Genomic DNA, 15,939 nt, shown 5'->3' on the forward strand with positions numbered 1-15,939 from the left:
GAATCCCATACAGAATAAACCCAAGGAGAAACATGCTAAGACACATATAAATCAAACTAACAAAATTAAACACAAAGAAAAAATATTAAAAGCAGCAAGGGAAAAGCAACAAGTAACATACAAGGGAAACCCCATAAAATTAACAGTTGATGTTTCAGAAGAAAGTCTGCAGGCCAGTAGGGAGTGACAGGATATATGTGAAGTAATGAAAGGGAAAAACTCAACCAAAATTATTCTGTCCAGCAAGGATCTCATTCAAAATCGATGAAGAAATCAAACACTTTACAGAAAAGCTAAGTTAAGAGAATTCAGCACCGCTAAACCAGCTTTACAACAAATGCTAAAGGGACTTCGCTAGGCAGGAAACACAAGAAAAGGAAGACTTCCAAAAACAAACCCCAAACATTAAGAAAATGTCAACAGGAACATATATATCAATAATTTAAATTTAAATTTAAATAGATTAAATGCTCCAACCAAATGACACAGAACGGTTGAATGGATACAAAAACAAGACTCATATATATGCTGTCTACAAGAGACCTACTTCAGACGGAGAGACGCACACAGACGAAGAGTGAGGGGATGGAAAAAGATATTCCAAGCAATTGGAAATCAAAAGAAAGCCAGAGTATCAATCCTCATACCAGACAAAACAGACTTTAAAATAAAGAATACTACAAGAGACAAAAAAAGACACTACCTATCAATCAAAGAATCAATCCAAGAAGACATAACTGCAAATATTTATGCATCCAACATAGAAGCACCTCGATACATACGACAAACACTAACAGACATAAAAGCGGGAATCAAAAATAGTAGGGGATTTTACACAACAATAGTAGGGCATTTTAATACCCTGCTTACACTAATGGGCAGAAAATTAATAAGGAAACACAAGTCTAAAATGACATATTAGGATAGATGGACCTAACATATCTTTAGCACATTCCACCAAATACAGCAGAATACACTTTGTTCTCAAGTGCATACAGAACATTCTCCAGGATAGATCACAACTTGGGTCACAAATCAAGACTTGGTAAATTTAAGAAAACTGAAATCATATCAAGCATCTTTTCTGGCCACAACACTATGAGATTAGATATCAATTACAGGGAAAAATCTGTAAAAAACACAAACATATGGAGGTTAAACAATATGCTTCTGAATAACCAAGAGGTCACTGAAGAAATCAAAGAGGAAATAAAAAAATACCTGGGAACAAATGACAATGAAAACACAATGACCCAAAACCTATAGAATGCAGCAAAAGCAGTTCTAAGAGGGAAGTCTATAGCAATACAGTCCTACCTCAAGAAACAAGAAAAACATCAAATAGACAATCTAACATTATACCTAAAGCAACTAGAAAAAGAAGAACAACCAAAAAAACCCCAAAGTTAGGAAAGAAGGAAAGAAATTATCAATGTCAGAGCAGAAATAAATGAAAAAGAAATGAAAGGAACAATATAAAAAATCAATAAAATTACAAACTGGTTCTTTGAGAAGAAAAAAAAATTGACAAACCATTAGCCAAACTCATCAAGTAAAAAAATAAGGGGACTCAAATCAACAAAATTATAAATGAAAAAAGAAAGGTTACAACAGACAGTGCAGAAATACAAAGGGTCATAAGAGACTACTGCAAGCAACTATATGCCAATAAAATGAACAACCTGGAAGAAACGGACAAATTCTTAGAAAAGTACAATCTTCCAAGGTTGAAAAAGGAAAATAGAAACTATGAACAAACCAGTCACAAGCACTGAATTCAAAACTGTGATCAAAAATCTCCCCCCACCTAAAAAAAAAAAAAAACCCCAGGGTCAAATGGCTTCACAGGTGAATTCTATCAAAATGTTTAGCAAAGAGCTAACACCTGTCTTTCCCAAACTCTTCCAAAAAATTGTAGACGGAGAAACACTTCCAAATTCATTCCATGAGGTCACTGGCACCCTGATACCAAAACCAGACAAAGATATCACAGAAAAGGAAAATTATCAGCCAGTATCACTGATGAACACAAATGCAAAAAAGCCTCAAAAAAATACTAGTGAACAGAATCCAGCAACACATACACCATGATCAAATGGGGTTTATCCCAGGGATGCAAGTATTCCTCAATGTATGCAAATCAATGTGACACACCATACCAAGAAATTGAAACATGAAAATCATATGATAATCCCAAAAGACGCAGAAAAAACTTTTGACAAAATTAAACACCAATTTATGATTTTTAAAAAAACCTCTTCAGAAAATGGGTAGAGAAGAAACCTACCTCAACATAAGAAAGGCTATGCAGGACAACCCACAACAATCATTTTTCCTATATGTGCATGCTAAGTCGCTTCAGTCATGTCTGACTCTTTGTAACCCAGTGAACTGTAGCTCACCAGGCTCCTCTATCCATGGTATTCTCCAGGCAAGAACACTCAAGTGGGTTGCCATGCCCTCCTCTAGGGGATCTTCCCAACCCAGGAATCAAGCCTGCATCTCTCTCTCACATCTCCTGCATTGGAAGGTGGGTTCTTTACCACCAGTGCCACCTGGGGTGAAAAAATGAAAGCATTTTCTCTGAGATCAGAAGCAAGAAAAGGATGCCCATTCTCCCCACTATTATTCAACACAGTTTTTGAAGTCCTAGCCATGTTGATCAGAGAAGAAAAAGAAATAAAAGGAATACAGATTGGAAAAGAAATAAAACTCTGTTTGCAGATGAACTAACAATAGACATAGAAAATCCTTAAGATACTAACAGAAAATTACTAGAGCCCATCAATGAATTTAGTAAAGTCACAGGATACAAAATCAATACACAGAAAACCTTTGTATTCCTCTACACTAACAACAAGAAATCAGAAAGAGAGATTAAGGAATCAATCCCATTCACCATTGCAACAAAAAGAATAAAATACCTAGGAATAAACCTAATTAAGGACACAAAAGATCTGTATACAGAAAGCTATAAGACATTCATGAAAGAAATCAAAGATGACAGAAACAGATGGAGAAAGATACCATGTTCATTAGATTGAAAGAATCAATATTGTGAAAATGATTAAACTACCCCAAACAATCTACAGGTTCAATACAACCCCTATCAAGTTACCAATGGCATTTTTCACAGAACCAAAACAAAAAAAAAAATCACAATTTTTATGGAAACACAAAAGATCCTGAAAAGCCAAAGCAATCTTGAGAAAGAAAACTAGAGCTGGAGGAATCAACCTTTCTGACTTCACATTATACTACAAAGCTACAATCATCAAGACAGGATGGTACTGGCACAAAAGAGAAATACAGATCAATGGAATAAGACAGAAAGCCCAGAGATTAACCCAAGCACCTGTGGGTACCTTATCTTTGACAAAGATGGCAAGAAAATATAATGGAGAAAAGACAATCTCTTCAATAAGTGGTACTGGGAAAATTGGACACATACGTGTAAAAGAACAAAATTAGAACACTTCCTAACACCATTCACTAAAATAAACTCAAAATGGATTAAAGACCTAACTGTAAGATCAGAAAGTATAAAACTCTTAGAGGAAAATGGGCAGTACACTCGTTGACGTAAGTTGCAGTAAGATTCTCTATGACTCACCTCCTAGAGTAATGGAAATAAAAACAAAATAAACAAATGGGACCTAATTAAACATGGAAGCTTTTGCATAGCAAAGAAAGCCATAAACAAGATGAAAAGACAACCTTCAGAATGGGAGAAAATAATTGTAAACGAAGCAACTGACAAACGATTAATCTCTACAAGCAACTCATGCAGCTTAATATCAGAAAAACAAAGAACCCAATCAAAAAATGAGCAGAAGACCTAAAAAGACATCCAAAGGAGACATACAGATAGCCATAAACACACACACAAAAAAAATGCTCAACATTAATTATGAGAGAAATGCAAATCAAAACTACAATGAGCTATCACCTCACACCAATCTGAATGGCTAGCATCAAAAAAATCTACAAACAATAAATGCTGGAGAGGATGTGGAGAAAAGGGAACCCCCACATGCACTGGAATGTGAATTAATCACTATGGAGAATAGCATGGAAATTACTTTAAAAAATAAAACTAGGAATAAAACTACTATATGATCCAAGGATCCCAATACTGGGCATATACCCTAAGAAAACCATAATTCAAAAAGACACAGGTACCCCAAATGGTCATTACACCTCTATTTACAATAGCCAGGACACGGAAGCAACCTAGATGTCCATCAACAGATGAATGGATAAAGAAGTAGTGCTATACACACACACACACACACACACACACACACACATACACACACACATACACAATGGAGTATTACTCAGCCATAAAAAGGAACTAATCTGAGTCAGTTCTAGTGAGGTGGATGAACCTAAAGCCTATTGCAGAGAATGAAGTAAGTCAGAAAGAGAAAAACAAATAGCATATATTAATGCATACATATGGAATATAGAAAAATTGTACTGATGAACCTATTTGCAGGGCAGGAAAAGAGATGCAGTCATAGAGAAGAGACTTGTAGACACGGTAAAGCGGAAGGAAAGGGTGGGAAGAACTGAGAGAGTAGCACTGAAACATATCCGTTACCATATGTGAAACAGACAGCTAGCAGGAAGCTCCTATGTAACACAGGGAGCGCGACCCAGTGCTCCGTGACCATCTAAATGTGGGGAGGGGTGAGGGGTGGCAGGGAGGCCAAGAGGAAGGGGACATGTGTAAACTTATGGCTGATTCATGTTGTTGTGCGGCCGAAAGCAATACAATGTTGTAAAACAATTATCCACCAGTTAATAAATTTAAAAGAAACGCCCAGACCAGGGCTTATACTTTGCTGTGTCCCACCTGTGATGCCCATAGTGAGGTAACTGAAGTTTGGGCTCACTAAATCTCCATTTAACAATACAGTCAGTCCTCTGTATCTGTGGGTCCCACCTCTGCAAATTCAACCAATCACGGATGGAACATATTTGGAAAAAAATTTCAGAAAGTTCCAAAATGCGTAACTTGAATTTGCTGCATACTGGCAAGTATTTACATTGTATTTACAATTATTCACATAGTGTTTATATTGTATTAGTTATCATAAGTAATCTAGAGATGATTTGGAGGATGTGTAGATGTGCCTAGGTGATACGGAAAAATAATTTTGTATAAGGGACTTGAGCATCCCATATTTTGTTATCTGCTGGTATCTGGGAACCAATACCCCACAGATACCAAGCGATGACTATAATTACATTGATGTCTACATTAATTGATTTAACCAGTATTTTTATTTATAAAGGTAACAGTTGGCCCTCAAGAGCCTTGGGAAATAGAGAGAGACTGAGGGCATTTTCCAGATTTATTTAAAAAGAAAGTCAAGACTAACGGTAAGAAATTTGGCCAAAGTTTAAAAAAATGGCTGAAAAACAGTTGGACCAAGAGTGCACTCACTTTACAAAAGAAAATGTTTAATAACTAGACTCCAGTCCCTCTGACAAACTTTCCCTTACCCTCAACTCAGTACTCTTCTGCACTAAACGAAAGGGAGTTCCCTTGTAACTTAGTCAGTTAACCATATGCCTGCAATGCAGGAGACCAGGGTTGGATCCCTGGGTCAGGAAGACCCCCTGGAGAAGGAAATGGCAACCCACTCCAGTATTCTTACCTGGAGAATCCCATGGATAGAGGAGTCTGGCAGGCTACAGTCCAAGGGGTTGCAAGAGTTGGACACAACTTAGCGAGGAAACGGGCGCCACCAAACAAAAGGTGCTGTGCGTCAGCACTCAAGTGCAAAGCCAAGGGTAATTACGCAAATTATCTGGAAAACTCCTGGATTACTTTCTTCCCATTGCTAAAGCAGATGTGCCCTTAATATCCAGGGCAAACCCATTAAGATTTTAACAGTTAAAAGTCAGAGAAAGGGAAATGCAGAAAAAGAATTTTAGAAGCTTTGCACTGAATAGTGACAAGAAGCTACAAAGTGTTAATGACCCAGAAGCAGAATTGATTTTGTTTTTGATCTAAACTGTGTCCCTGTAACTGCTATAATCTACAGGCTTGGTGCTTTAACTTATGTGCTATTTCCAGCCACAGGAAGGAATTGGGTAGTCATTAAAAAACTGTCACATAAATAGCCACTTACCAGCTCACCTGGGGAGTGTAACGGTGGACAAGTAGTAAAGAATGCCAATTTTATTTATTTTTCCCCTTGTAAACTCGCTGAGGGAAGGGGCAAGCTGGTAAATTTCCTGACCATTCAACCCTTAATTATTCATATAAGTAGATCCAAGAAGAGTCACAGAGAAGTCAAAATGAATAATAATAATTTTAAAAAACCTTTTATAAACAGCTTTGTAATGAATTCAGATACTTCTAGCTACCTTCCTTCCTTAAATGACAGAGGGACCACAAGCCTGAAAAATGGTAGAGCACAGAGGTCCCATACTCTTCGAGTCATGGGACCGAGGTCTAAGTACTTGGATGGAAAGTCACTAGTCATATAACCTCAGGCAAGCTAACAATTTTCCATTCCCTCATCTGTAAAATGAGGAAGCTAAAACTAACTGCCTTACCAGTTTGTGGAGAAGATTAAATGACACAAGGCATCTGTGGTATTCAGGACAGCACTTGGCAAATACTTAATAAATATGTCTTTCAGTATTGTTAGAGTTTAAGGACTGAGTTAAAATCAGCAGGAGAAGGGGAAGAAAGAGGATGTACTCATGGTCAAGTATATTGCAAAGTGATAGACAAGTCACTTGAGGGCCAACTGCTGCTCCTCTAAAAATATCTGGGGAACATTCACGTCCTGTAATTGCTTTCATGAAAAGCAAGGTTTTAACCAGCTACCTATTCTAGGAAAGCAAGAAGAGAAATTTGCTTTTCTTCCTACCTAAAAAGGTTTCCTCCCTATGTTTCTGGAAGCCTAGTTACTTGTCACACAGGTAGGGACCCATAGATCAGCCCAATAGAAACCCCTAAGATGACCTAACCAGCAGAGAGGGTGAAACTCACACATTACCTGAGCCCAGTGGTTTTTAAATACAATCATGCATGTTTCTGGGTCAACTCCCTGCAGGCTCACCGCCCTCTGGATTCTGCTCTCTGTCGCAACGGATGACATCATAAGCCTTCATAAATCAAATGCTCCTAAGTCATATTTAATTTTCATGAAAATTTGGTAGGCAGCCACTAATTTTCAAGTATCACAGTAGAAATGTAACTTCTTCACGTTTCATTGTCACCTTCTGAAATCTGTAATGACAATAACAAAAAAAAACACACATTCCATTAAATTCATATATTAAATAGGATATGATTAAATTAAAATCAAAGCACAGACATTCTCAAAGTCCAGCACTGAGCAAAATATCTACAAAATAGACATTTAAGCTCAATCCAAAGCCTTTCTTATATTTTTCTCTCACTTTGCTACTAAAAATATAAAATGATGCTACCAAAGCTACATGAATAAATTAAAAAATTATTGAGTTTATTCTACTACCACCAACCACAACCCTCTAGATTATTATTCTAAACCATTCAAATCTAGTTTCAAGCAATAAAGTACGATTATCAATGTTGGTGGTGTTTAAAAACACCAAGAAACAGAAAAATCTTTAGTTAATAGTGACTAAAATAAATAGCTTGACATAACTCAGGGGAGTAATAGCACAGCACCCAGACTGCCGGGTCCAATAATAACAATTTTTTAAAATCAGTGACTGTCATAATGGAATTTAAAACATTCTCAGTCATTTCGTGGCTACCAACTAAGTTAAGGTTTCTAACTTCCCTGAAAAATAAATATAAAAATAGAATTCCAAGTAACCTTGACAAATCAGATAGAAACGATCCATCAAAAACAAGATAGTGCTTACTTAGTGTAAGTAAAGCACAGCACACTTATCAATGAAAAGTAGCAGTGTTATTTATCAATGAAAAATGAATTATGTAGATAAAATACAAAGAAAGTCAGATTCCAACAGAGTCAGTGAGGAGAAAAACGATACTGAGGTCAAAGAACATATAGATAATAGTATCCAGTTGTGTGGAGATAACTCTGACAAAAGCAGTAAGATATTAGTATTATCTCCTCAGTTTCATCAGCCCAAAAAAGGACTGAGTACAGAGATGGGAGTACCATACCACCTTACCTGTCTCCTGAAAAACCTGTGAGTCAAGAAGTAACAGTTGGAACTGGACACAGAACAACTGCCTGGTTCAAAACTGGGAAAGGAGTATACATCAAGGCTATATACGGTTACCCTGCTTATTTGACTTATATGCCGAATACATCATACAAAATACCAGGCTGGATGAAGCACAAGCTGGAATCAAGATTGCTGGGAGAAATATCAATAACTTCAGATATGCAGATGAGACCACTATAAGGGTAGAAGTGAAGAGGAACTAAAAAGCCTCTTGATGAGGGTGAAAGAGGAGAGTGTGAAAAAGCTGGCTTGAAACTCAACACTCAAAAAACTATGATCATGGCATCTGGTCCCATCACTGCATGGCACGTGTAAGGGAGCAAAGTAGAAGCAGTGACAGATTTTATCTTCTTGGGTTCCAAAATCACTGCAGTCATGAAATTAAAAGACGCTCCTTGGAAGGAAAGCTATGACAAACCAAGACGGTGTATTAAAAAGTAGACATATCATTTTGCCAACAAAGGTCTGAATAGTCAAAGCTATGGTTTTTCCAGTAGTCATATATGGATGTGAGAGTTGGATCATAAAGAAGGCTGAGCACCAAAGAACTGATGCTTTTGAACTGTGGTGCTGGAGAAGACTCTTGACAGTCCTCTGAACTGCAAGGAGATTAAACCATCGATCCTAAAGGAAATCAACCCTGAATATTCATTGATGCTGAAGCTGAAACGCCAATACTTTGGCCACCTGATGCAAAGAGCCGACTCTCTGGAAAAGCCTCCGATGCTGAGAAAGATTGAAGGGAAAAGGAGAAGGGGGCAGCAGAGGATGAGATGGTTCGATAGCATCACCAACTCAATGCACATGAATTTGAACAAACTCCAGGAGATAGTGAAGGACAGGAAAGCCTGGTGTGCTGCAGTCCATGGGGTCGCAAAGAGTCAGACATGACAGAGCACTGAACAACAACAACAACAGTTCAAAATGTTATTATTATGTTTTTTTAGTGTACAGACTAGAGAGAGTACTGGGGAAAGGAGCTATAATTATCAGAGCACTGAAAAACAAAGTCCATGATAAAACTTCCAGATGTGCAGTGACAACAGAGTTGGTTTTTTTTTTAAGAGACTGTGTTCTTTCTTTCTTTCTTCAGTATTTATTTTGGTGGCTGCACTGGGCCTCAGTTGCGGCATGTGGGATTTTTAGTTGTGGAATATGCAAACTCTAAATGCAGCATGCGGGATCTAGTCCCCTGACCAGGGGTGGAACCCAGTTCCCTGGCATTGGGAGCTCAGGGTATTTGCCACTGGACTGCCAGTGAAGTCCCAAGCCACTATTTTCACCCGAGTAATATGAAAGGTATTACAAGAAGAACACTGATCAAACTGATCAACTATTCCTCCTATAAACAATGAAATGTGAGAGGTGGACTTAAGATGATGATTCAGGTTAGACTTATGGGTCAAGTTCTTTGTGGGAAGCAGAGCAAAACACTGGAAGACAGTTAAAGGAATATGCAAAACAAGTATTGGGTTGATCAAAATGTTCATCCAGGTTTTTCCACAAGCTCTCATGGAACCAAATGAATGTTTTGGTTAACGCAATGTTTCTGCTGGTGGGTGTAGAAGACGCACCAGCCAACATTAAAAGAGCTTTAAAATAAATTTTAGTACATAAGAATAGAAAACCGGTAAGAATTAGTCATCTGAGGAAAGAAATGCTTTTTAAGGAGAATGTCAGGAACAGGTATGCAGAAAGAGGGAGGCCTCTTGGAAGGAGGACTGTATATCTGATACACCTGAAAGGAACAGTCAAATTCTATCTTCCGTGACTATGTTTTATTCTGTAAATTGGTGAATTCTTAATAAAACAAATGTGCTTTCAATGAGACACTGTCCAATGACAACCATGGCTCTCTGCCACTGACAGGCATATTTCAATGGGCCCAATTGGTGTTTAAAAGTCAGGAGTGGCCGTCCACTCACACCCAGGTACGTGTTCAAACTCACACACACACACATGCATGCACGCACACTCCCTACGATCCTCCCGCTTCACTCTGATTAGCAGGCTAGCCCTTCTAGACAACATCTTAGTGTGCAACCTTGTTTCAAGTGATAAGAGAGAAAAGAAATTCTGATTCAATTTCCTTGTTGTCCTAAACACTGTATCTCTTTGAAAATGTCGAGGTCTCTTATTTAGATGGTAACAACAGGAAAAATCAGAGTGCCTGGGTTTATTCCAGAGGCTGAAAAAGTAGAAGAGTCTCTCAGATGTCCTCCAGCTCCAGGATTCTGAGATTCTTCTTCGAAGGCATTAAGGGAACATAAATCATGCCAACTGCCTCTAAACCAAAAATAGAAACGTGCTTTCTAAGATGCTTTATGTTAGTTCTCAAAGGGACTTCACATGCCATTTTTTTCAGATAGTGAAGCCATAGTACAGACAGGACAAATATCTTAGCCAAGGCCACAATCTTACTAGTTAGTTCTTTTTAAAAAAATATTTCTTCATCTCCACTGCTACCACCTTAGCCCAAACATCCCTCATCTCTAATCAGACTATTACAACTGCTGCTTCTTTTTTTTTTTTTTTTTAGGTATTTATTTATTTGTGCCAAGTCCTAGATGCAGCGTACGGGATCTAGCTCCCTGACCATGGACTGAATCTGGGGCCCTGCACTGGGAGCACAGGGTCTCAGCCCCGGGACCAGTAGGCAAGTCCTGCAGGTTTGCTCTGAGAGAGACAGAAATGTCTCTTGACTCCCAGTCCAGTGCTCTTTATAGAAACTATATTCTCCTTTGTAATGCTTGTAATCCCTGACCCTAGTCCCTTAAGGAAACTGTATCTTCTCTGACAAAAACACATTTCACTTGGTTGATGCTTATCCAATCATACTCTTGAGGCAGATGCCTGGAAATATCAATATGCCATGATTATAGAAACCACAACATCAAGAGAACTTGGGAGAAAAGAGAAGGGGAGGCAAGTCCAGAGACCCTGCCAATGAAAACACCACCCCAGCACCCAGAGGCCAGCTGGTTCCTGCCACACTCTCTCATTCCCAGGCCAGAATGGCGAAGCGCTGGCGTGGCCCCAGGACAGAGCAGAACTGAAAGCAACGGTTCCATATTTGTGAGTGATGGGTAAAGGACACATTTCCGAAAGCATCACGGTTTTCAACCTATCTCTGCATTTTCCCATTATCAGCCTTTCCTTTTTCCAATTCCAAGCTTTTTCTTTAACTCTCAGATAACAGCTAAAAATCCAAAGTGAAGACAAGACAAAAGTAAGCAAAAGGCTGTGGGCAGACAGGAGAGGCGACAGGTGTTAGATCATGCATGCATGTCACGCGCCATCACTGCATGTCACCCCCACTGGCCCTCTGCTCTCTTCAGCCGCCGGCGTCAGGAGCTGGGACCGGGCAGAGCCAAGCTCAGAGCCAAGCTCACTGCCCCCGGCCCACACGCCACCCGTTCTCCCCATAAATGCAAACGGGTACATCAACTCGAATTTCATGCCCAAGAAAAAGCTCTAGAAATCATTCAGCTCTTAAAGGACTGACGTTTTTCAGTTCCTCAGACAAACCACCACCAATAAAAAATACCCAAATGACTCTTTTTTTTCCCACAGTGGTTGCTAGTATTATTGTGGTGTGGTAGTTGAGGTTTTTGGTCTTGGAGTGGAGAAATGAGCTGTCAAAATACATGTCTGCCTGTCTGTCTGTATGTATGTATGCCGAGATATCAACACAGGTTCTATACTGCAAAGATGGAACTGACTATATTATTTCCCAAGACACTACTGAGTAGTCACATTTATATATATCACTAATATTATATACAGAAATATTTTCCATCAATAATGAGGGGAAAATTCTATTAAATGTTGTTGAAGACACAATAACCAACATAAGAATTACCTGTGTCTTTATTTGCCCTTTTTTGAAAGTACGTATTTTTATTTGATTTTGAAAAAAGCAGAAAAATACGTTTCCGTATCACAAAATTATAAAATATACCACATAATCATAAAAGCCTAGATTCTAGTCATATAGCTTATACTTCTTTCCAATGTAAAAATTCCTTCAATGTCACTCCCAAACAGACCTCTAATTTCAGTCTCTCTCAAAAACTACAATACTTACAAGAGCTATAAATGTGTCAAAATCACATTTTTTCCCTGAACTACCAGTGACTATATTTTAATATCTTTCACTATCAGGCTGAACTCACAATGTACATATTTTGGTATTTAATAAAACATTATCTCATACTGTCATCAAGAAAGCAAGAGAGTTCCCAAAAAACATCTACTTTTGTTTTATTGACTATGTCAATGCCTTTGACTTTGTGGATCACAACAAACTGTGGAAAATTCTGAAAGAGATGGGAATACCAGACCACCTGATCTGCCTCTTGAGAAATGTGTATGCAGGTCAGGAAGCAACAGTTAGAACTGGACATGGAACAACAGACTGGTTCCAAATAGGAAAAGGAGTACGTCAGGGCTGTATATTGTCACCCTGTTTATTTAACTTCTATGCAGAGTACATCATGAGAAACGCTGGACTGGAAGAAACACAAGCTGGAATCAAGATTGCCGGGAGAAATATCAATAACCTCAGATATGCAGATGACACCACCCTTATGGCAGAAAGTGAAGAGGAACTAAAAAGCCTCTTGATGAAAGTGAAAGTGGAGAGTGAAAAAGTTGGCTTAAAGCTCAACATTCAGAAAACGAAGATCATGATATCCGGTCCCATCACTTCACGGGAAATAGACGGGGAAACGGGAAACAGTGGAAACAGTGTCAGACTTTATTTTTGGGGGCTCCAAAATCACTGCAGATGGTGACTGCAGCCATGAAATTAAAAGACGCTTACTCCTTGGAAGGAAAGTTATGACCAACCTAGATAGCATATTTAAAAGCAAAGACATTACTTTGCCAACAAAGGTTCATCTAGTCAAGGCTATGGTTTTTCCTGTGGTCATGTACGGATGTGAGAGTTGGACTGTGAAGAAGGCTCAGCACCGAAGAATTGATGCTTTTGAACTGTGGTGTTGGAGAAGACTCTTGAGAGTCCCCTGGACTGCAAGGAGATCCAACCAGTCCATTCTGAAGGAGATCAGCCCTGGGATTTCTTTGGAAGGAATGATGCTAAAGCTGAAACTCCAGTACTTTGGCCACCTCATGCGAAGAGTTGACTCATTGGAAAAGACTCTGATGCTGGGAGGGATTGAGGGCAGGAAGAGAAGGGGACGACAGAGGATGAGATGGCTGGATAACATCACTGACTCAATGGACATGAGTCTGAGTGAACTCTGGGAGTTGGTGATGGACAGGGAGGCCTGGCGTGCTGCGATTCATGGCGTTGCAAAGAGTCGGACACGACTGAGTGACTGATCTGATCTGATCTGATTGTCACCCTGCTTATTTAACTTATATGCATAATATATCATGCAAAATGCTAGGCTGAAATCAAGATTGCCGGGAGAAATTACAATAACCTCAGATACTCAGATGACACCACCCGTATGGCAGAAAGCGAAGAACTAAAGAGCCTCCTTGATGAGAGTGAAAAAGGAGAGTGGAAAAAGTTGGCTTAAAACTCAACATTCAGAAAACTAAGATCATGGCATCCAGTCCCATTACTTCATGGCAAATAGATGGGTAAATAGTGGAAACAGTGACAGACTTTATTTTTCTGGGCTCCAAAATCACTGCAAATGGTGACTGCAGCCATGGAATTTAAAGACACTTGATCCTTGGAAGAAAAGCTATGATCAACCTAGACAGCATGTTAAAAAGCAGGGACATTACTTTGCAAAAAAAGGTCCATGTAGTCAAAGCTATGGTTTTTCCAGTAGTCATGTATGGATGTTAGAGTTGGACTCTAAAGAAAGCTGAGGGCTGAAGAATTGATGCTTTTGAACTGTGGTGTTGAAGAAGACTCTTGAGAGTCCCTTGGACTGCAAGGAGATCCAACCAGTCAATCCTAAAGGAAATCAGTTCTGAATATTTATTGGAAGGACTGATGCTGAAGCTGAAGCTCTGATACTTTGGCCACCTGATGCGAAGAACTGACTCATTGGAAAAGACCCTGGTGCCGGGAAAGATTGAAGGTGAGAGGAGAAGGGGATGACATAGGATGAGATGGTTGGATGGCATCACTAACTCGATGCACATGAGTTTGAGCAAGCTCTGAGAGTTGGTGATGGACAGGGAAACCTGGTGTGCTGCAGTCCATGGGGTCACAAAGAGTGGGACACGATTGAATGACTGAACTGAACTGAGCTCATACCATCCTTCAATTTAACATATTTAAATATCCTTTTCCATATTTAAGTATCTGTGTAGTTGCTAAGTTGTGTTTGCCTCTTTGTGACCCCTTGAACTGTAGCCTGCCAGGCTCCCCTGTCCATGTGATTATCCAGGCAAGAATACTGGAGTGGGTTGCCATTTCCTCCTCCAGGGGATCATCCTGATCCAAGGACTGAACCTACATCTCCTGCATTGGCATGCAGGTTCTTCATCAGTGAGCCACCAGTGAAGCCCCTAAATCTGTTTGTTTCTATTTTGCATGTACATTCATTCATATTGCTTTTAAATTGCATATAAGTGATATCATACAGTATTTAAATATAATATCTTCTAATAACGGATTATTTTTAAAACTCCTAAAGTGAAAGAAATGGATGGTGACCTTAAGGAGAGACATAGCCTAGGGAACATTTTTGTTAAGGGAAAACTGATCCTGTTTGCAGATCTAACGAGAAGGAATCAACTATCAAGGAGAATTTGAAGATACCCGCCACCCTACCGCCACCCCCTCCCGCCGCCCACACACACAAATATTCTGATGGAGCAAGAGGATCAGGAGAAAGGTGAGGTCAAGAGCACAGGTAGGAGAGACCTAGAAATATGAGAAGTAAGGCCGACTCTTCACAGTTCAGTTTAGTCGCTCAGTCACGTCCGACTCTTTGCGACCCCATGGATGCAGCACACCAGGCTCTTTTCATAGCAAGTCACTAAATCTTGAATTTGATGGACAAACATGGCAGGTTCCCTTTCCATCTTCCCTTCTCCTTCCCTCCTGATATTCTGGCTGGTTTCTAGAGATGATCAGAGTTTAGGTGGATTTAAAATGGGCAACAAAGTATCAGCGCTAAGAGTTTTTAGCTCAGTTCTCCAAGCATGGAAGGCAGAAAACATAAGGTCCCTACTCAGAGACTTAAGCTTTGACTGGGAGATGGGGTCTAAGGCAGCAGGAGGCTCTTGGTTTGAAACCTTGCTTGGGGGAGTAATTAGGATTAAATAATTATTTCTCAGGTCTCTCCCAGCTCAAAAGTCATTATTTTCTATCCTTTATTGCAACCATTATACTAATTGTGGAGGAGTAATCAGATAATCTGGAGAAGGAAATGGCAACCCACTCCAGTATTCTTGCCTGGGAAATCCCATGGACAGAGGAGCCTGGTGGGCTACAGCCCTTGGAGTTGCACAGAGTCAGAAACAATTATTAAAAGAGGATGACAGCCATGGTACAAAAATCTCTGTAAGAATCCCAGTTGTAAATGGGATTCTATCTGTAATATTTTTTATGAGTAAAGCATATTTCACTTAAGGAATCCAGAGCATAGAAATCAACCATCTCAAAATATAACCTGTAGTTGGTTGGTTGGTTTTTTTTCCTGAGCAACTGCCAGTAGGAAAAAAAAAAAAAAACTCATTGTTTTAAAATGTACTTTAGAAGGCTCTGAATTGGCTGCTATTAAATAC

General features: G+C 39.3%; 1 protein-coding gene across 10 annotated transcripts in view; it reads right to left on the reverse strand.

Annotated features, from left to right (window-relative positions):
• FHIP1A (FHF complex subunit HOOK interacting protein 1A) overlaps positions 1-15,939 on the reverse strand; it is a 308,835-nt gene that overhangs the window by 113,034 nt on the left and 179,862 nt on the right. For all 10 annotated transcript variants that reach the window (XM_086346317.1, XM_086346327.1, XM_086346321.1 and 7 more), the window contains one exon: positions 7,026-7,258. In XM_086346317.1, the coding sequence (XP_086202443.1) occupies positions 7,026-7,130 (105 nt within the window). In that variant the 5' untranslated portion in view covers positions 7,131-7,258. The remainder of the gene's footprint in view (positions 1-7,025; positions 7,259-15,939) is intronic.

This window comes from Bos grunniens, chromosome 17, assembly GCF_055505025.1.
Source record: "Bos grunniens cultivar Pamir isolate PY7600 chromosome 17, Bosgru_T2T1.0, whole genome shotgun sequence".
NCBI lineage: Eukaryota > Metazoa > Chordata > Mammalia > Artiodactyla > Bovidae > Bos > Bos grunniens.